This window comes from Microtus oregoni, unplaced genomic scaffold (assembly GCF_018167655.1).
Source record: "Microtus oregoni isolate MIOR12 unplaced genomic scaffold, Mior012 000027F_ref0000203, whole genome shotgun sequence".
NCBI classification, from domain to species: Eukaryota; Metazoa; Chordata; class Mammalia; order Rodentia; family Cricetidae; genus Microtus; species Microtus oregoni.
Genome location: NW_024543086.1, coordinates 17,281,564 through 17,297,355, shown reverse-complemented (window position 1 = coordinate 17,297,355; position 15,792 = coordinate 17,281,564). Strand labels below are relative to the sequence as shown.

The window sequence follows — 15,792 nt, the reverse complement described above, 5'->3', positions numbered from 1 at the left end:
TATGTATGACCTTCTCTTCTTCGGAGTCATCATTTGTGACAAGGTACAAGCTAAGTTACAAAAGAAATAAAGGCTTTGCTGTCTAGAACATAGACAATGTGGTTCTACACAATTCCAAGTAGCCTAAAATTCTAAGTTTTTTTTTAAGCTGGCTCAAGCTAGAATAACATAAGTACTCTAAAAAAAACCTTCCATATACACATATGCATACATATTTGTATATGGACACATACACTGTAGTAGTTGTTTGATTAAGAACATCCCTCTTAACTCTGAGAGTGATTAATTTTATTTAATTCATGACTAACCGAAGCTATACTGTCACAAGTACTTATTAAAGGTAACATATGGCCTTCACATACTTTTTGTTTTTAATTAATACTGCCAGATTCTTGTAGTAAGATGGTGCTGTGGACACCTAGAGAACATACAACAAAAGCTAAAGGCCCATTATAAATTCACTGGTTATGATGCCAACTGTGTGTTTACATAAAGGTAGAACCAATGTCAGTATGACCTAATGCAGTGTACTCACTCTTCTCTATGCCTTATGATAAAAAGACTGCTTAACAATCAAAGTCCATTACCCTACTCGGTTTCCTGATAGATCTTTCTGTCCTGTAACCAACTCTTCATAGCATTTCTATGTAAAATCACAAAGGAAGAACTGGCACTGACGCCAGCTGCAGACTCTTGCTCTTTTCTGAAGACACATTTAAAACCCGCTGTATACACACAGAGTTCAAGCTAAACAAAAGCCCTCTATGGGATGAATGTGGCTGTCAGGGTGAAAGCCAGAAAAAAATTCTTACATTTGTATTCTTTCCTGTCTGCTCTCTTACTAGATCCACCAGGCATTCAGACCTGCTAACTCATAACCTCTACTTCCAGGGTACCTTATCTGTGGAATGCCCCCTCTCTTCTCTGAGTCCCAATGTCTCACCACTCAAATTCTAACTCCATTCCCTCTACCAAACTCTGTTCAGATAACCCAGTGTGGTCCACAACGCCTCTCATACCATGTTACTGTGTGTCTTAGTTTCATTTCCTGTTGCTGTCATAAAACACTTCAGACAGGAACTTAGGGAAGAAAGGATTTACTTGCTCTTAATTCTAGGTTATAAGCCATTGTTGTGGAGAAATCAAGATAGCAGGAAGTTGAAGAACATCCACAGTTGAGAGCAGTCGGAGAATGAAAGCACGCATGCTTCCCAGTGCTCAGCTAGCTCTCCTAGTCACTCAGTCCAGGGCCTAGACTATTTAAAATGGTCTCACCCACATTTAGGATGGGCCTTCCCACTTCTGGTATCTCAAGTAACATAATCCCTCACAGGCCAAACTAGGTAATTCCTCATTGGCTCTCCCTTCACAAGTGATTTTGTTTGTGTCAGGCTGACAATTAAAATTAATTGTCACACTCCTTTTTAAGCTAACTTCCTGGATGATAGCAAAACTCTTGGAAAACAGACTTTGAGTCTTGTATTCCAGAGCCTGAGCACAGGAAAATACTCAATAATCAGCTGCTGGATGAATGAAAGAAATAAAGCCAGCAAGTGGTAATGTCTCTCTGCCTTGAAGGATACAGGAAAAAGGGTAAAATCATAGTTTTGCATTGAAATTTGTTTCATATTGCTGAATATTAGGGACACAGACGTCCTTATTTCCATTTATAGGCATTATGGGTTAGTCCTAAAATAACCTCTGTAGAGTGATAAGACCCCTCTGCCCCTATGTAGTGGTTCAGCGATTAACAGCAATTCCTTTCCCCTCTTCAACAACAGCCAAAGATAAGCATCCATTTTCCACCTGTGAGAGAAAGGGAGCAGGGGTTTCTGCCAGCTAACAAGAACTACACTGGAATTCTGGTGAAGGCAGTAGTAATCTAGGGAATCTTTTGGCTTCAGATAAACGGAAATTTGCTAGTATCTTTGGCTAAAAACAGGAAGTAATTCTTTTCTGAGAAAAGAGAGAAGACAAAAACTCAAGCGCCTGACTTTTGTTATAACTAGCACAGTAGCAGAAGGATTTTAGGAAAAAGGGAAACTTCAAAACTTACCTTAAGTTTCCAGTGTTAATAAAAACAAGGGGCACCTTCTTTTTGTACCAAAAGCTCAAATTTAAATTTTAAATTCTAATAGGACAGTGGAAAACAGATTGTAAAAGTCAAAGGAACACATTTCTACAGAATGAAAGACTACCTGACTGTAATTCAAAGCAGCTGTAAACTTGCAAGGTCTAAAAGCAACTAAGAATTCCAGGCAGAAGGGCATGTCTGCAGAGAGCTACCAAGAAGCTGACCTAATTAAGGAATTCAAAAGATTTCCGACTGCCAGGAAAGCTAACAACAAACCAGCAAGCAGGAAAGCTATTTTTACCCTCGCCAGAAGCCTTTTGCTCCGGCTGCTGCAATGAGAAGACTAGCAACAGGATAACTTGCCTTAAGAGGATGTTATGATACCAGTGATTAATGACAAAAATTTAAGTTAAAAAAAAAAGGCATTTTTTTTTTGTCCAAATTAAATCAGACATAGTTGGTTAAAACGGAGGGGAGGGGGCAATCTAATGGGTAGAAAAGTATAAAAACAGACAAACAAGTGGATGGGAAGGGAAACTCATAGGCCTGAGTGAGTCACCTGGGGTGTTAACAGGCTGCTTATATAAGCTCCAGAACAGCCTGAGGAATCAGAGTCATGGGTCAGAGAATAGACAGAACACCAGTCTCCACTCTGTAACAGAAAGTCAGACAGAGTGAGGACCACACTCCTTCTATAGAAATTCATCATGAATCATGCTAAAATACAAATTTTAAATTGAATGCCTAAACTGAAGCTAGGAAATATTAATGCCTACCCTATGGAAGCATGCAAAGCCATAACTGCTTCTATCTTCTTACATTTTTGTTTCTTTCTTGGTGGCCACAAAACAAATGCCTGAGCCACTGAAGTCGAGGCAAGAGGCTTCCAGGTTTCCTATGTTGACCATCTCTCCCTTACTGGGAAGCAAAGTAACTTTACAAAAGTTGTTTTACCTATCTGGGCTTTAACTGTTTTTGATTATAAAATAGAGATCACAAAATTCAAAGAAAAAGTTTCTGTGAGGATTTAGGTTGGAGTCAATTCTCCAAAGAGCAGAGAATGAAAAAGAAGTGCCGGTAGTGCCCTTCCGCTTGGATGTGCATGTCAATACTGGTGTTCATGGAGAATCTAGCTTACTTCCAAGAAGAAACATACAGTGAAAGGGTACCTTACAGAATATGAACATGTGCAATCTTTGGGGAGCTAGAATAGAGGCAGGAGCTCAGTGAAGGGTACCTCCGAGCCATATGGCTATGTCACATCATGCCAGAGTGTCCCTATTCTCCTAGTCCCTTCTCAAATGACAAATACAGTTTCAAATATAGAAATGAAGCTCCAAAATACTATTTGTTGGAGATGACAATATAAAGTAAGTGACCTATGCATTTTCATTCTCCTTACTTCTTCCTCTAGTTATTATTCCTTTATAATACTATGTTCTTTTGCATACCAGGGAACATCCTAACAGCAGAAGCATAAAGCAGAACAATTAAAGAAGTTCTCTAGAACTATATCATATCCTATTTCTGTATCTTTTTTTTTGGTTTTTCGAGACAGGGTTTCTCTGTGGTTTTGGAGCCTGTCCTGGAACTAGCTCTTGTAGACCAGGCTGGTCTCGAACTCACAGAGATCCGCCTGCTTCTGCCTCCCAAGTGCTGGGATTAAAGGCGTGCGCCACCACCGCCCGGCATATCATATCCTATTTCATAGTGGCTTCACTACGTGATAACAAAGACCCAGAAAATACAAACAAAACAACTAACACCTTAGTAACAGTAAGAACTCAGCAACATCTTTAAATGTAATTTAATTGCATTATATCAGCATTCACATGCTTCTGGAAAGCAGCAATGCATATGCAAGTGTGGTGATTTGAATGAGAATGTCCACCATAGGCTCAGACATTTCAATGTTTGGTCTCCAGTTGGGAGAGCTGTGTAGGGAGGCTGAGGTTAGAGGAGGTATGTCAGTCACTGGAAATGGGCTTCAAGGTTTAATAGCCTTGTGCCATTCCCAGTGTGCTTTCTGCTTCCTGCTTATGGTTTGAGATGTAAGCTCTTAGCTGTTCCCGCTACCATCATGGACTCTAACCCTCTGGAAGCAAAAGCCCAAATTAACCCTTCCTTCCAGCTCAGTGGTTCTCAACCTGCCTAATGCGGCAAGGCTTTAATACAGTTCCTCATGTTGTGGTGATCCCCAACCATAAAATTATTTTTGTTGCTACTTCCTAACTGTAATTGCTACTGAGCAGTGTCCCAGAGTATAAGAATATCAGAAATATGTGCTTTTTGATGGTCATGATCCACAGGTTGAGATCCACTGTTCTACAAGTTGCTTTGATCCCGGTGTTTTATCACAACAATAGAAAAGTAACTACACAGAAAGTGACATATTTATCATTGAACTAGTATACTTGGTCATTAATGAATTCACAGACTCCATCAAATAACCCCATGGCTAAAGAGATCCATGGTACATAAGTGCCGAACAGAAACCTTCCATGAGATCACATTTAAACAACCGCTTAAGGGAAAACCTTCATATAACTGATTTAACCCCAACTGGTTTTTGATTATATTCTTCCTGCAAGCTACTCAATACTAAACACTGTCAAATTTTCTAAGTGAGTGTGTAAAACTGCTGATGGCAATTTAAATATTGTTAGCTTCCACCCTTTCATTTATAGGTGAGGTCTAGATGAAAGCCACCAACTTGTAACCAGAGAGCCAGGTCTGAACACAATCTCAAACGTGTTTCTTATTATTTCTTAATATCTGATCATTGGGGTGGGTTCAATTTGCTTAAACACCTCTATTTACTCAATCATGCCAGATATTTATTATTTAGAATTCTACAGCCAGTAGACACTGTAAGACTTGTTTCAAGTTAAACTACTATTAGTCATGACTGTTCTTTAGAACAAAGATTTGCACTGCATTATTAGTCATGACTGTTCTTTAGAACAAAGATTTGCACTGCATTGCTAGTTTCTCAGGTACTAAATAAGGGGTCTTCTAATTGGCTGACCTCTTTTCTGATGGATAGCAACTGGCATCCACCCCTCTAAGCTCTCTTTAGAGTCTGACTAATGTTCTTAATGGGCTGCTTACCAGGTATAACTCAGAATAAAACAAAGTCCAGTTTTTAGAATTGGGTGTACTACTGTGGACTGAATCCAGAACCAGCCAATTAGAAAAAAGAAGCTCAAGAGGCAGTGTTGCCATCTCAATGTATTTTACTTTTTCAAAGTAGTAACTAGCTTAAAACTAGTTAAGTTTATTCAAATTGTGCTGTTAAACAGCAATAAATTCATTGGTTTTGTTGCTGGTTGCTTTCTTTCTTTCTAAGTTTTAGTACTGAGTACGTGGGCACCATGAAATAAAAAAGACACAAATAACTGATAATTAACTGCACATGATATTTAGTTAAATATTCCATGAAGATCAGGAATTTTTTTTAAAATTTCATGCATGAATATGAGTGCATTGTATGTGTGTGTGTGTTAATGTAGTGTGAATGCAGGTGGTGCTTACACAGAGGCCAGACAAGGACATCACGTGTCCTGTTCATTCTCCTGCCTTATTCTTCTAAGACCAGTCTCTTTCTGAACCTGAAGCTAAACTGAAGACCAACAAAGCCAAGCAATCTCTTTCTCCACACCCTGCAGTATGGGGGTTAACAGGTGGACTTGTGACCACTAATGGCTTTTTACAAGGGTTCAGATCTGAATTCGGGAAGTCATTTCTTCCCACACTAGATGGTTCTTTTCTTGTTGCAGCTAAGTTAACTGCAAAAGGAATCAGGATGTCTTTATGACAGGTATGAACCAGGCAACTGGTTCCCTTTGCCAAAGGCCCCCCAATAACATAGGCCAGGACTACACAACATGATCAAGGTCTGAGGACCGCTAGAGACAACAAAGCACTTATTAAATAGGTATTTGCATACATGATTATTTTAGAAGCTGTCAGGAAATGAGCTAGCAAGAATACCTCCATATAAAAGTTCCATAGAAACTTTGGAGAAGAAAAAAATAGAAAAATAAGTGATGCTATCAAAAGATGTACAACACACACATTAACATGGATAGGAGGTGACAGCAGCATGGAGCTCTGTGATTCTGAGCCTCTTTCTCTTTTACATAGTGGGAGTCTCCAATATTTATCACTCATAAACTGCTGACAATGCCGGAAAACTTCAAAATGTCACTCAGCTTTCACTTGTAAATGGAGACTATTACTATTTTTGACAATCATCTGGTAAATCCATGCTTATATAAGCTGCACCTACTACTTAAGGTAATAGTGTAAAACTGTAAAGGAAATTATCTGCCAATATGTTACCTTACTAGTACTTATCTCAAAAGTGTTTACCAAATTTGTGTTTATGCCTTTAGCAATCCTTCCCCCTTCACTGCCCCTCTGTATGTCAAACAAAATTAAGTCACAACAGCCATAGGATATAGGAGCCTTAGTGAAACTGAAAAGAACAATGTTATAAGGTAAATGAATCTTTTTGAAAATGCTCAGGATCATTAACCTTTTAATAACATAAAAGGTTTAATATGACTTCCCCGCGCCCCCAGCCCTCTACCCTCACCTGCCACCCATGTAAAATCAGAGTTGCACCAATGTTTTAAGATGATTGTGACCACTCAATTTTCAAATTAGGATTCTCTGGGCTCAATGTTCAAGAATAAAAATAAGGGGAATGCTCAAGCAATTATGACCTCACATCATGGATGACATAAGATAAATTCTTGCTCTATGACATCTGCTTATGAGATTTTCAGAATAGAAATAAGTGCCAAGTATTCTATCATAGATGTATGGTACATCTTCTACCACAGATGTATGGGACAGAGGAGAGAAGAACACTGCTTTCATCCCATGTATGCAAGCAGATCATGAGTGGATCTGAGGGGTAAACAGAATGTGTGCTCTGTGCAACTGTGGTTCAGTTCAGAGGTACAGTGGCGATGACACCAATTCAATTCTACCAGAAAAATCAACGTTCAACATCACATTTTCCTCTCTCCTAGGCAATTATCGATTCTCTCCTCCCCTAGGTTTTTTCTTCTTATTTTAAAGACAGAAACAATATTAGCAATCCTTAAATCTGAATGAAAGATTATACCAGCATGTTCAAAGGCTACCTCTGCTGACACAGGGCTTGAGGTATTCAGTAAATCCTGATCAGAAGTAACCCTGAAAACAGTGCAGCAGGCCCTTCCCCAGCAGTGATCCAAAGAAACCCACCCACCTCCTCTTCCTCACAGTGATGTTGCCCCCACACACAGCTGAGGCCCTGTCCTTAGGCACACCAGCCGAAGAGAAGGCTATTCAGGATGTTCCACGTCCCCAGCTAGGAAAGGGAGAGTGCAGGAGAGGAAACACCCTTCATTTCAAAACAGCCACACACACAGTTAATTGTAGTCTAGTTGAAATTATACTCCTTACTATGTCTCTCACTCCATTACTCAAGAGACTTTTAGAAGTAAGGCAATTTTCTACTTTGGAACCTCAACCACTCCCCTGCTCAGCTGCTTTGAGTTATTTGGTATCGTCCAAAGAGGACAAGAAGAAAGCAGTGTTCTCAGGAAGGTTGAGTCCCATAAGCAGGGAAGCTGCTTGGCTGAGTCTGAATTCTAAAAACATGTAATATTTACGATTCCCCCAATTTCCCAGAAGACACTAGATAACATAAATAGTAATTTAATTGGAAGGAGAAATTTGTTTATGAATCCAAGATAAATTAGTTGTGTTTTGCACTGTTCTTTTTGGTTCTTCAAGCAGTTTGTATCTTGTCTATTATATGCTCCTTAAAGAAAGTATCTAACCCTTTAAATAGTTGGTAGAAATTAGGGTGCTATCTTCACTTTGTCTTCATATAGACAGAGGCCAACATATTTAAATAGAAAAGGGGCAAATACTAAACCCCCCAACAAGCCCCGCCCCCCACATTTCTAACTGGAAATTAAGCACTATAATGTTAAAGCCACACCCTGTTTTATGGGAACTCGTTTAATTTTTGAAATTTTTGTTTATGGCCAAACTATTTCAGGTTTATAACACATCACACAAATAAATGACCAATTGTAGTCCTCGTTCAACTGCTCTCAGGTAGTCTACAGTTCTCTAAGGCTGCAGAGTCAGTACCTATATGAAATTAAGTCTGAGGCTTCGACATACCAGTATATACCATCTGTTCTCTAAAATAGAGAACTAAGTGATTACAATTTGAATAATAAGAATATTGAGGCAACTGTATATAAAAGTTTTCCAGTTATTATTTAAGCTTTTCCCAAAGGTAGCACTAAATTTATTTTCTCCCAATAACAAAGATAAAGAATTTACATAATTATCCTAACCATCACTCTTTCATAAAGACATAAAAAAATCTTATGAAATTAATGAAGCAAGTTTTGTGCACCAAATTTCAACTGAATTTCATGATTGTCTTCTAAGGAGATCATTATAAATTCTTTTCCTCAGCAACAAAGAGGCACAGATGGAATCACCCCTTGCCCACACATTTAAGCTTTTTGTTTTTTTTTTTAAAAAGTGCAGTGATGAAACCAGTAGAGGAGAGACCCTGAAATTTTATATATAAAGAAGGAGAAAACATCAAAAATGTTTAAAGTAGAAGGTCACAACACCATAAGCAATAGGGAATTAAAATGTAGAAGACTCCTATATTAAATCCACAGTTCTTAAAATAAATCCTTATGAGATGAATGTATGAAGCAAGTGAGGCAGAAACATGTTTAACAGTATACTATGAGCTCATCACATGTATATCTAACAGGCTCCTTAGGCATGAAGAGATATGTAAACGGGCACTACAAACAATTATTATTGCTTACATGTAGATTTAGCATTTCATGCCTGACACATAGGAATCATTGGTGGTAAGTATGTCAAGTCCCATTCCTTCCAAAAATTGAAAGCGAGGTTTACTCTAAAACAATGCAAAGGACTCCATTTTCATTACATTCAAAGGTAAAATATGATACTGACTCATAGTTTAGTTACTATCTCAAAAACACTTGCAGTGTTGCAATGACGTATGGACTGCATTTGCTCCTGCAGTAATCTTGATGTCAATTTGACTTTCTAGTGAAATGAAGCATACTGGATATTAAATTGATTTTATATATCAGATTTAAAATATTCAACCACTTACATGAAATGGAATTGTTCTACACAGTTTAAGTACTAATTTTGTCTTTAGCCAACACATCTGACTCCATTCCATAAACTACTTCCTACTTTATTCCTACTTTCCTTAATTCCTTACACACACTGGGGTGGGGGAGTTCCCTGACTGCCAGGTCTTTCCTACTATACACATATGAGAACACATTTCATGACTACTTCATGTGTCCAACCTGTGCTTCAGAAGGCTGAAAACAGCTGTGCTAAGGTTTGGCTTCAATCTGCTGCTCCATTTCTAAATAATAATTACTAATGTCATGTGCAAGAAAAAAAAGTGAGCATTAGTATTCCCCAAACAATCACCAGAACATACAAACAGGTGAGCACGGCTCTGTTCTGATTATCTAATAGCATTATAGTCATGCTCAAGGTGCCACGTGGGGAGATCAAAACTCAAAGACTCAGGCTCTTGGCATATGAGTCTGGGTGTGGAGGAAAGAAAACAAAATTGGTCTCTGGGGACAAGCTTCTGTGGATTGTCACTGGCACTGGTTCTGGAGAAGGCAATACACAGTTTCCAGGATAAAAATAACATAAGGACTTGCCAGCTGACCTCAGTGATGACACAAAGATAAAGAACAGGGAGGTCCCTTTTTCTCCCCCAGACAGCTGAGCCCCTGCTAGGGAGCAAATGACAGTAACTTAAAAATTCTTTTAAAACAATATTTAAAAAATTATTTTGAATTACAAAAGCTCTGATATTCATGATCAAATGAAGGTTATGTCCTCCTCTTGAACATCTGTTAAAAGTTCAAAGAAATCAGCTAGAATCAACACATTCATAAGAAAATTCAAAACCTATCTTTGAAGGCCCCTAGATATACTAAGTATTATATTCGCTGATAGCAAAAATAAAAAATTTAAGGCCCTGTATAAAGAAAATATTTTCCCAAATGGAAAATGCAAATTCTCCTTTATATTTTTTCTCATTTAAACTAATATATGCTACAACAATGACTCATGCTGTCATTCCAAAATTAATTTTAGGCTTTATGATTTAAACACAGACACATCTATGAGGAACCACAGATAAGAGATAAAATAAATGAGGTTATTCATATTCTATGAAATTACTTTATTTCAAAATTAGCCCAAATAAAAAATTTGTCTTTGTATGATTAAATCTTAGCACTAATCTCAAGTTAAATTTTACATTTTCTTTTTTTTTTTTTTTTGTTTTTTGTTTTTTGATTTTTCGAGACAGGGTTTCTCCGTAGCTTTTGGTTCCTGTCCTGGAACTAGCTTTTGTAGACCAGGCTGGCCTCGAACTCACAGAGATCCGCCTGCCTCTGCCTCCCGAGTGCTGGGATTAAAGGCGTGCGCCACCATCGCCCGGCTAAATTTTACATTTTCTAAGAGGTATGATGCTCTCACAGAACGAAAGGTGATTTTCTGCTCTCTTGTTTCTGAGGAAGGAGCACTAGCCAGATGACTTACACATGGGTTGGCCAGAGGACTTAGTGCCTGATTTAGAGGACAGTGAATTGTTTTCAAGGTGTTAAAAGGTAATGATCACTGTTAAACAACATCTGAAGACAGACTCACTATTCAAATCAAGCACAGCAGAGTGAAACTCTTCAGTTCAGAGAAGCGCTCACAGGAAATGAAGTACCGCCCTGGACAGAGCTGCTGTTCTACTGGTGAAGCCTACATTGACACAATGTTCAGGACTTTTTAAGAGCCAAGCAGAATTATAAACTGGCATTTTAGGGCATGCCTTCATCTATAGATTCCTCCTTGCTTTTTTGAAGAAAAAAAAATGTGAAGCTTATTTACTACTGAAACTTAAACTGAAGCAGGCCTCTTCACGTAATGAACATGATGAAACACTTAGCAGATTCCAGTGAGAGCCACATCAATTTTTGAGTGTCTTCTAGAGCCAGGCAATATGTTGATTTTGACAGACACATGCTGTCATTTAAACCTCACAAATATCAGCACAGCTGTGAGGACAGTTTAAATCTAGAGTTTAAATGTTCTTTTCATTCTGCTATGCTGCCTCTTACAAATCATGATTCCATAAACTCCTTATGCTTCCAGATTAGACCATCTACACATAACTTTTTTCTCTCACTTTTGATTTCCCATACAGAACCAGCTGAAGAGATATAAGTAAATATCAGTGAGAATAAATTTTATATGGAATATGAAATAAAAGTGGAGTTTAAGCAATAATACCTTATCAATCAAAAAGGAAAAATGAACCTTAAATATCTTGGCTAAAACTGATAAATCCTTCAGTTAATTAAACCATGTGTGTGAAACTCTTTATATTTAAGTACTAGTCAGAGGCTTGCTTCCTAGAAATAGAACATAACAAACTGTATCTATTGCTATTCTCCCCACATTTCCCAGCATCTAGTGCGGTGGTTCTCAATCTTCCTAATGCTGCAACCCTTTAATACAGTCCCTCATGTTTTGGTGACCCCCAACCAGAAAATTATTTTCATGGCTACTTCATAGCTGTAATTTTGCTACTGTTATGAACTGTAATATAAATTCTGTGTTTTCTGATGATCTTGGGTAATCCCTGTGAAAGGGTTGTTTGACCCCCAAATGGGTTACAATCCACAGGTTGAGAACCACTGATTTAGTACAAGAGAGGTTCTCAAAAAAAAAAAAAAAAAAAAAACCTGCTGTAAGAATCTAGTAAACAATTTTTAAAAAATGTCCTTTACAAACTTTTCCTGTAATTAGCTTATGGAGTAATTGTAGACTCACAAATAAGTTACAAAAGGTCATAGAGAGAAACCCTCATGTCCCTTTACTCCATGTCCCCAAACTGGTTATCTCTTATAGGACATAGGTTCTCTTTGAGCGACTGTGAGAAAGTACAATTTTCTGGTGCTCAAAGTGGCCTTAGCCACTCTTCATTTTAATGACAAGAAATGGAAATGTGGAAAAAGCTGAATTATAGTCATATTTAAAAATAGAAAACTCTGAAAAAGTTGGAAAGATCCTATCTCTTCACATATGAAACTCACGCCCAGAATCCCTTGAGGTATTCAGTAAGGAACTTCAAAATATTCCGAAACAATTTCAAATACCCTTATTTTCAAGTGACCTCATTAGATGGATACACATGATTCCACACATTATTTCACAAAGCTCTACGACACCCAAAGATTCCTCATGGGGGATATGGAAACAGCTTGGAGGGAAAGTGGGGAGGAGTAAATATGATCATATTTCAAGAATAAAGGAAAAAATAAGCCCAAATAGTTGTGAAGAAAATGAGAGTTTATTCTTAAAGGCCTTACTGTGTCAGTGGTAGGGCAAGCTAACCTCTGGGAAGACTGGGCTAGGTTAGTCAGCACTGCAGCAGGCTACCTTGCTACTAGGACTGCTGTGCAAAGCTCTAAGTCCAATACAAGGTGGCCTCGTAAATACCAAATAAATAAATAAATGAGCAAATGTATTAAAATTTGGGTAGGTTTACTTAATATACTAAACATTATAAATTTCTTTAAAACAAATAAACCTGGTTCCTAGTAAACTGAGGTTCTTATAGGGAAAAGGGTTTCTTTTGTTTAGTAGTTTTCGCAAGGAATCCTGAAAACACTTACTCTGACAATTCTCTGAAACATTAAAAATAACATGACAAATCCATAGTCCATGAATAGGGTGGGTCCATGCATCTGTATTTAACTTTTAAGGCTCCAGTGACTGTGAGTCTCTTATCGAGATGAAGAAAAAAGGAGACCTGGTGAAAGTGGGTGCCTTGTTCAAGACTGTGACACATCTATCTAGTCAGTGACAGACTTGAGACCAGAAGCCAAGCAGGAATAGGATTTTAAAAAAAAATCACCATATATAGAAAAATTAACTATAAAACATTTTCATCAAAACTATGAAGCATTTTTAAAATTGTAAAACTAGGCCAAAAACTGCCAACATGCCAACAACATAATATACAGCTACTGTCACATTTAAGAACCTCAGGGCTCTTTAAAAGGCTTTTGTCTGAGACACGGTGCAGTATATGATCTTTGAGTTAGCTGCCCACTTAGCAATGAGAACTTGTTTAGTGCTCTTAGTTGGTACCATGATGGGTTCTGCTGCAGATGCCCATCAAATAATTTGACTTTATAGCAAAAAGGAGTTTATGTGTAGAATTGATACTACTTACTAGACACAATGACTTTATAATAGTGACATTGCTCACCAGAATAAGTAGATAATAAATTATTAACTATTTACTAAAATAGAATAGCTCCATTTTTCAACTTACCTTTAATGGAATCATTTTCGGCTCTCATTATGTCAATGAGTGAGCTCTCCAAAGAGTGCATGTCAAATGTCCTGGGGCGATCCTGTAAACACAAAATCACAGACCATTTTTAAAGAAATATTTTAAGGTTTGGAGATAACATAGCAGCAGAGCACTAGCATGTGTAAGGCTCAGTTCCTAATAACCTCCCTCCTCACAGGATTTACCTACACAAGGGGAAAATAAATTGCATTTGTTAGGACACAAGACAAAAAGTGCATTTACTCTAGCACTTCCAAAACATCAAGACCCACAAAAGTACATAAACCTCATTGGAGACTGCTTTTAAACCACTGGCCAAAACAGCTTTATTCATTAACCAATAGTAATAAAACATATTCATAACATACAGAGGGGACTCACACATCACTTTTATTTCTGACAAGAATTCAACAAAGACATCACTTAATAAAGCATATTAATTAATAAAGCACAAACCATTAAAACAGCCTTCACATTAAGAACAGTCATGAATGTAAAAGAAAGCTAATCTCTAAGACTTAAGACCACTAATAGGGTAAACCTTTCCACGCTGTTACAATAACTCTCTATCAGTTTGGCAGAGCCCTGAAGGTCAATTCCAGCCAACTGAATCCGTCTCAGATTGAGCCAGTTGAGTCAATGAGCCTCATATTCAGTGAGAGACCTTATCTCAAAAAACACACAGCATTCCAGAGGACTTCACAGGAACCTAACAAGCAAGGTTCTGTAGCCTTCTCTGCAGTTAAATGACTTTTCACTCAGTTTCTGTCAAGTTTTTGTTCTTGATAATAAACTCAGACCCTTAAGAATGCTAAGAATAACTCCTAATTACTTTTTAACCTAGAGTTTCAGCTTGTTTAAAACAAACAACAAACAAACATCTCTTAAACATCTTAGACAGCTCTACCATGCTTTTACTTTTATTTTTACTTGCTGAAATCTCACTTTATTTTAATATCTAACTTCTAGGCTAATGGGAGATATCTTCCACTCAAGATTATTTTCTGATCAACCTGACATTACTCTCTGTGCTTTTTTCTGTACTTTGCACTATGCTTCCTAAAATAGGGACACTCCTCCTTATCTTGTCCACATCTAGACACTCAGCAGTGTTCACTGAACCCATGGTTTTCTGACACTCTGCAGATTTAGGAGTCCAGATGCAATTACATCTGAGTCTAATTCCACATTAGAGGAGAGAGTATTACAGGTCTGCCTCTGGGATGAGAGATTCGGGGGTGAGAATGGGGTTATGGGTTTGGTAGGGTGTTTTACCATTTGATTCTGCTCTAAAGGGCCACTCAGTCCAGAACTGATTATTTCCCCACCTTTTCCTCCTGATTTTTCCCTCTTCAGCTTTCTTTTTTCAATTGGGTCCCCAGAGAAGTAGGACATGCAGCCAGAATTAGACTTTCTAAGGCAAAGAATGTGTAAAAGGGAAGACTGGTCTATTTTTAAGGCTTCAAGTGCAACATAACATCAAAATCCTTACTGCAATTTCTTTTAGAAGTGCAGTGGATCTGAGGTATAACTCAAGGTTTGGATGTCAACACCAAGTCACACTATCTCAATCCATAGTAGCTGATTTTTTTTTTCAGTAGACTATGAACTATGCCTGTCCCTGGGTCATCTACCAAAGCCATAGCCAGTACAAAGCATTCACCTGCTATGTCCTCTGACAATGTCCCAAGGGCAGGACCTATTTTACATTAAATGCCCTTAGTACAGCATTGACCTCAAATGGGTAATGGTGAGACAACAAAGTCCTACCACTTTGCCCCCAAAGGACTGCCCAGAAGGACCTGAGATGGCAGAAACTCGGTGATGATATTTTTTTTTAAATATTTTCTTTGTGTCCATGCTGTTAGGGAATTAAGAACTGGGTTAAGGAGTACTACCCACCCTTCTGCATTGTTATTTGTCAAGCACATCTACAGGATGGAGGTGCTCAAAACAATTGCTAAACCAACATGTGGGTGAATGCTTCTGAGTGAGTTTTAAGCATGTAAAATATTTCTTCTCTGCTTCCTTGTCTGAAGGTTTGTTTAGATATTTCCTATTTCCCATTTCCCATTACAGCTATTCATTTTCATTTGCCAAAATAAACAATAGGGATAGAACAACTTACTCGGTTATTCTTTTTCATGGAACTGAAGCCTTGTGAATTTCCAGAATTTGCATTTTGCCAATCACAAAATGAAGAGAAAAGAGAAGCAAAATATACAGTGGTTCTGTGTGGCTTCTTTTG

At 37.9% G+C, this 15,792-nt stretch overlaps 1 protein-coding gene across 4 annotated transcripts in view; it reads right to left on the bottom strand.

The window, feature by feature from the left end:
* Cpeb4 (cytoplasmic polyadenylation element binding protein 4) overlaps window positions 1-15,792 on the bottom strand; it is a 58,318-nt gene that overhangs the window by 26,312 nt on the left and 16,214 nt on the right. For all 4 annotated transcript variants that reach the window (XM_041675852.1, XM_041675853.1, XM_041675854.1 and 1 more), the window contains exon 2: window positions 13,524-13,605. In XM_041675852.1, the coding sequence (XP_041531786.1) occupies window positions 13,524-13,605 (82 nt within the window). The remainder of the gene's footprint in view (window positions 1-13,523; window positions 13,606-15,792) is intronic.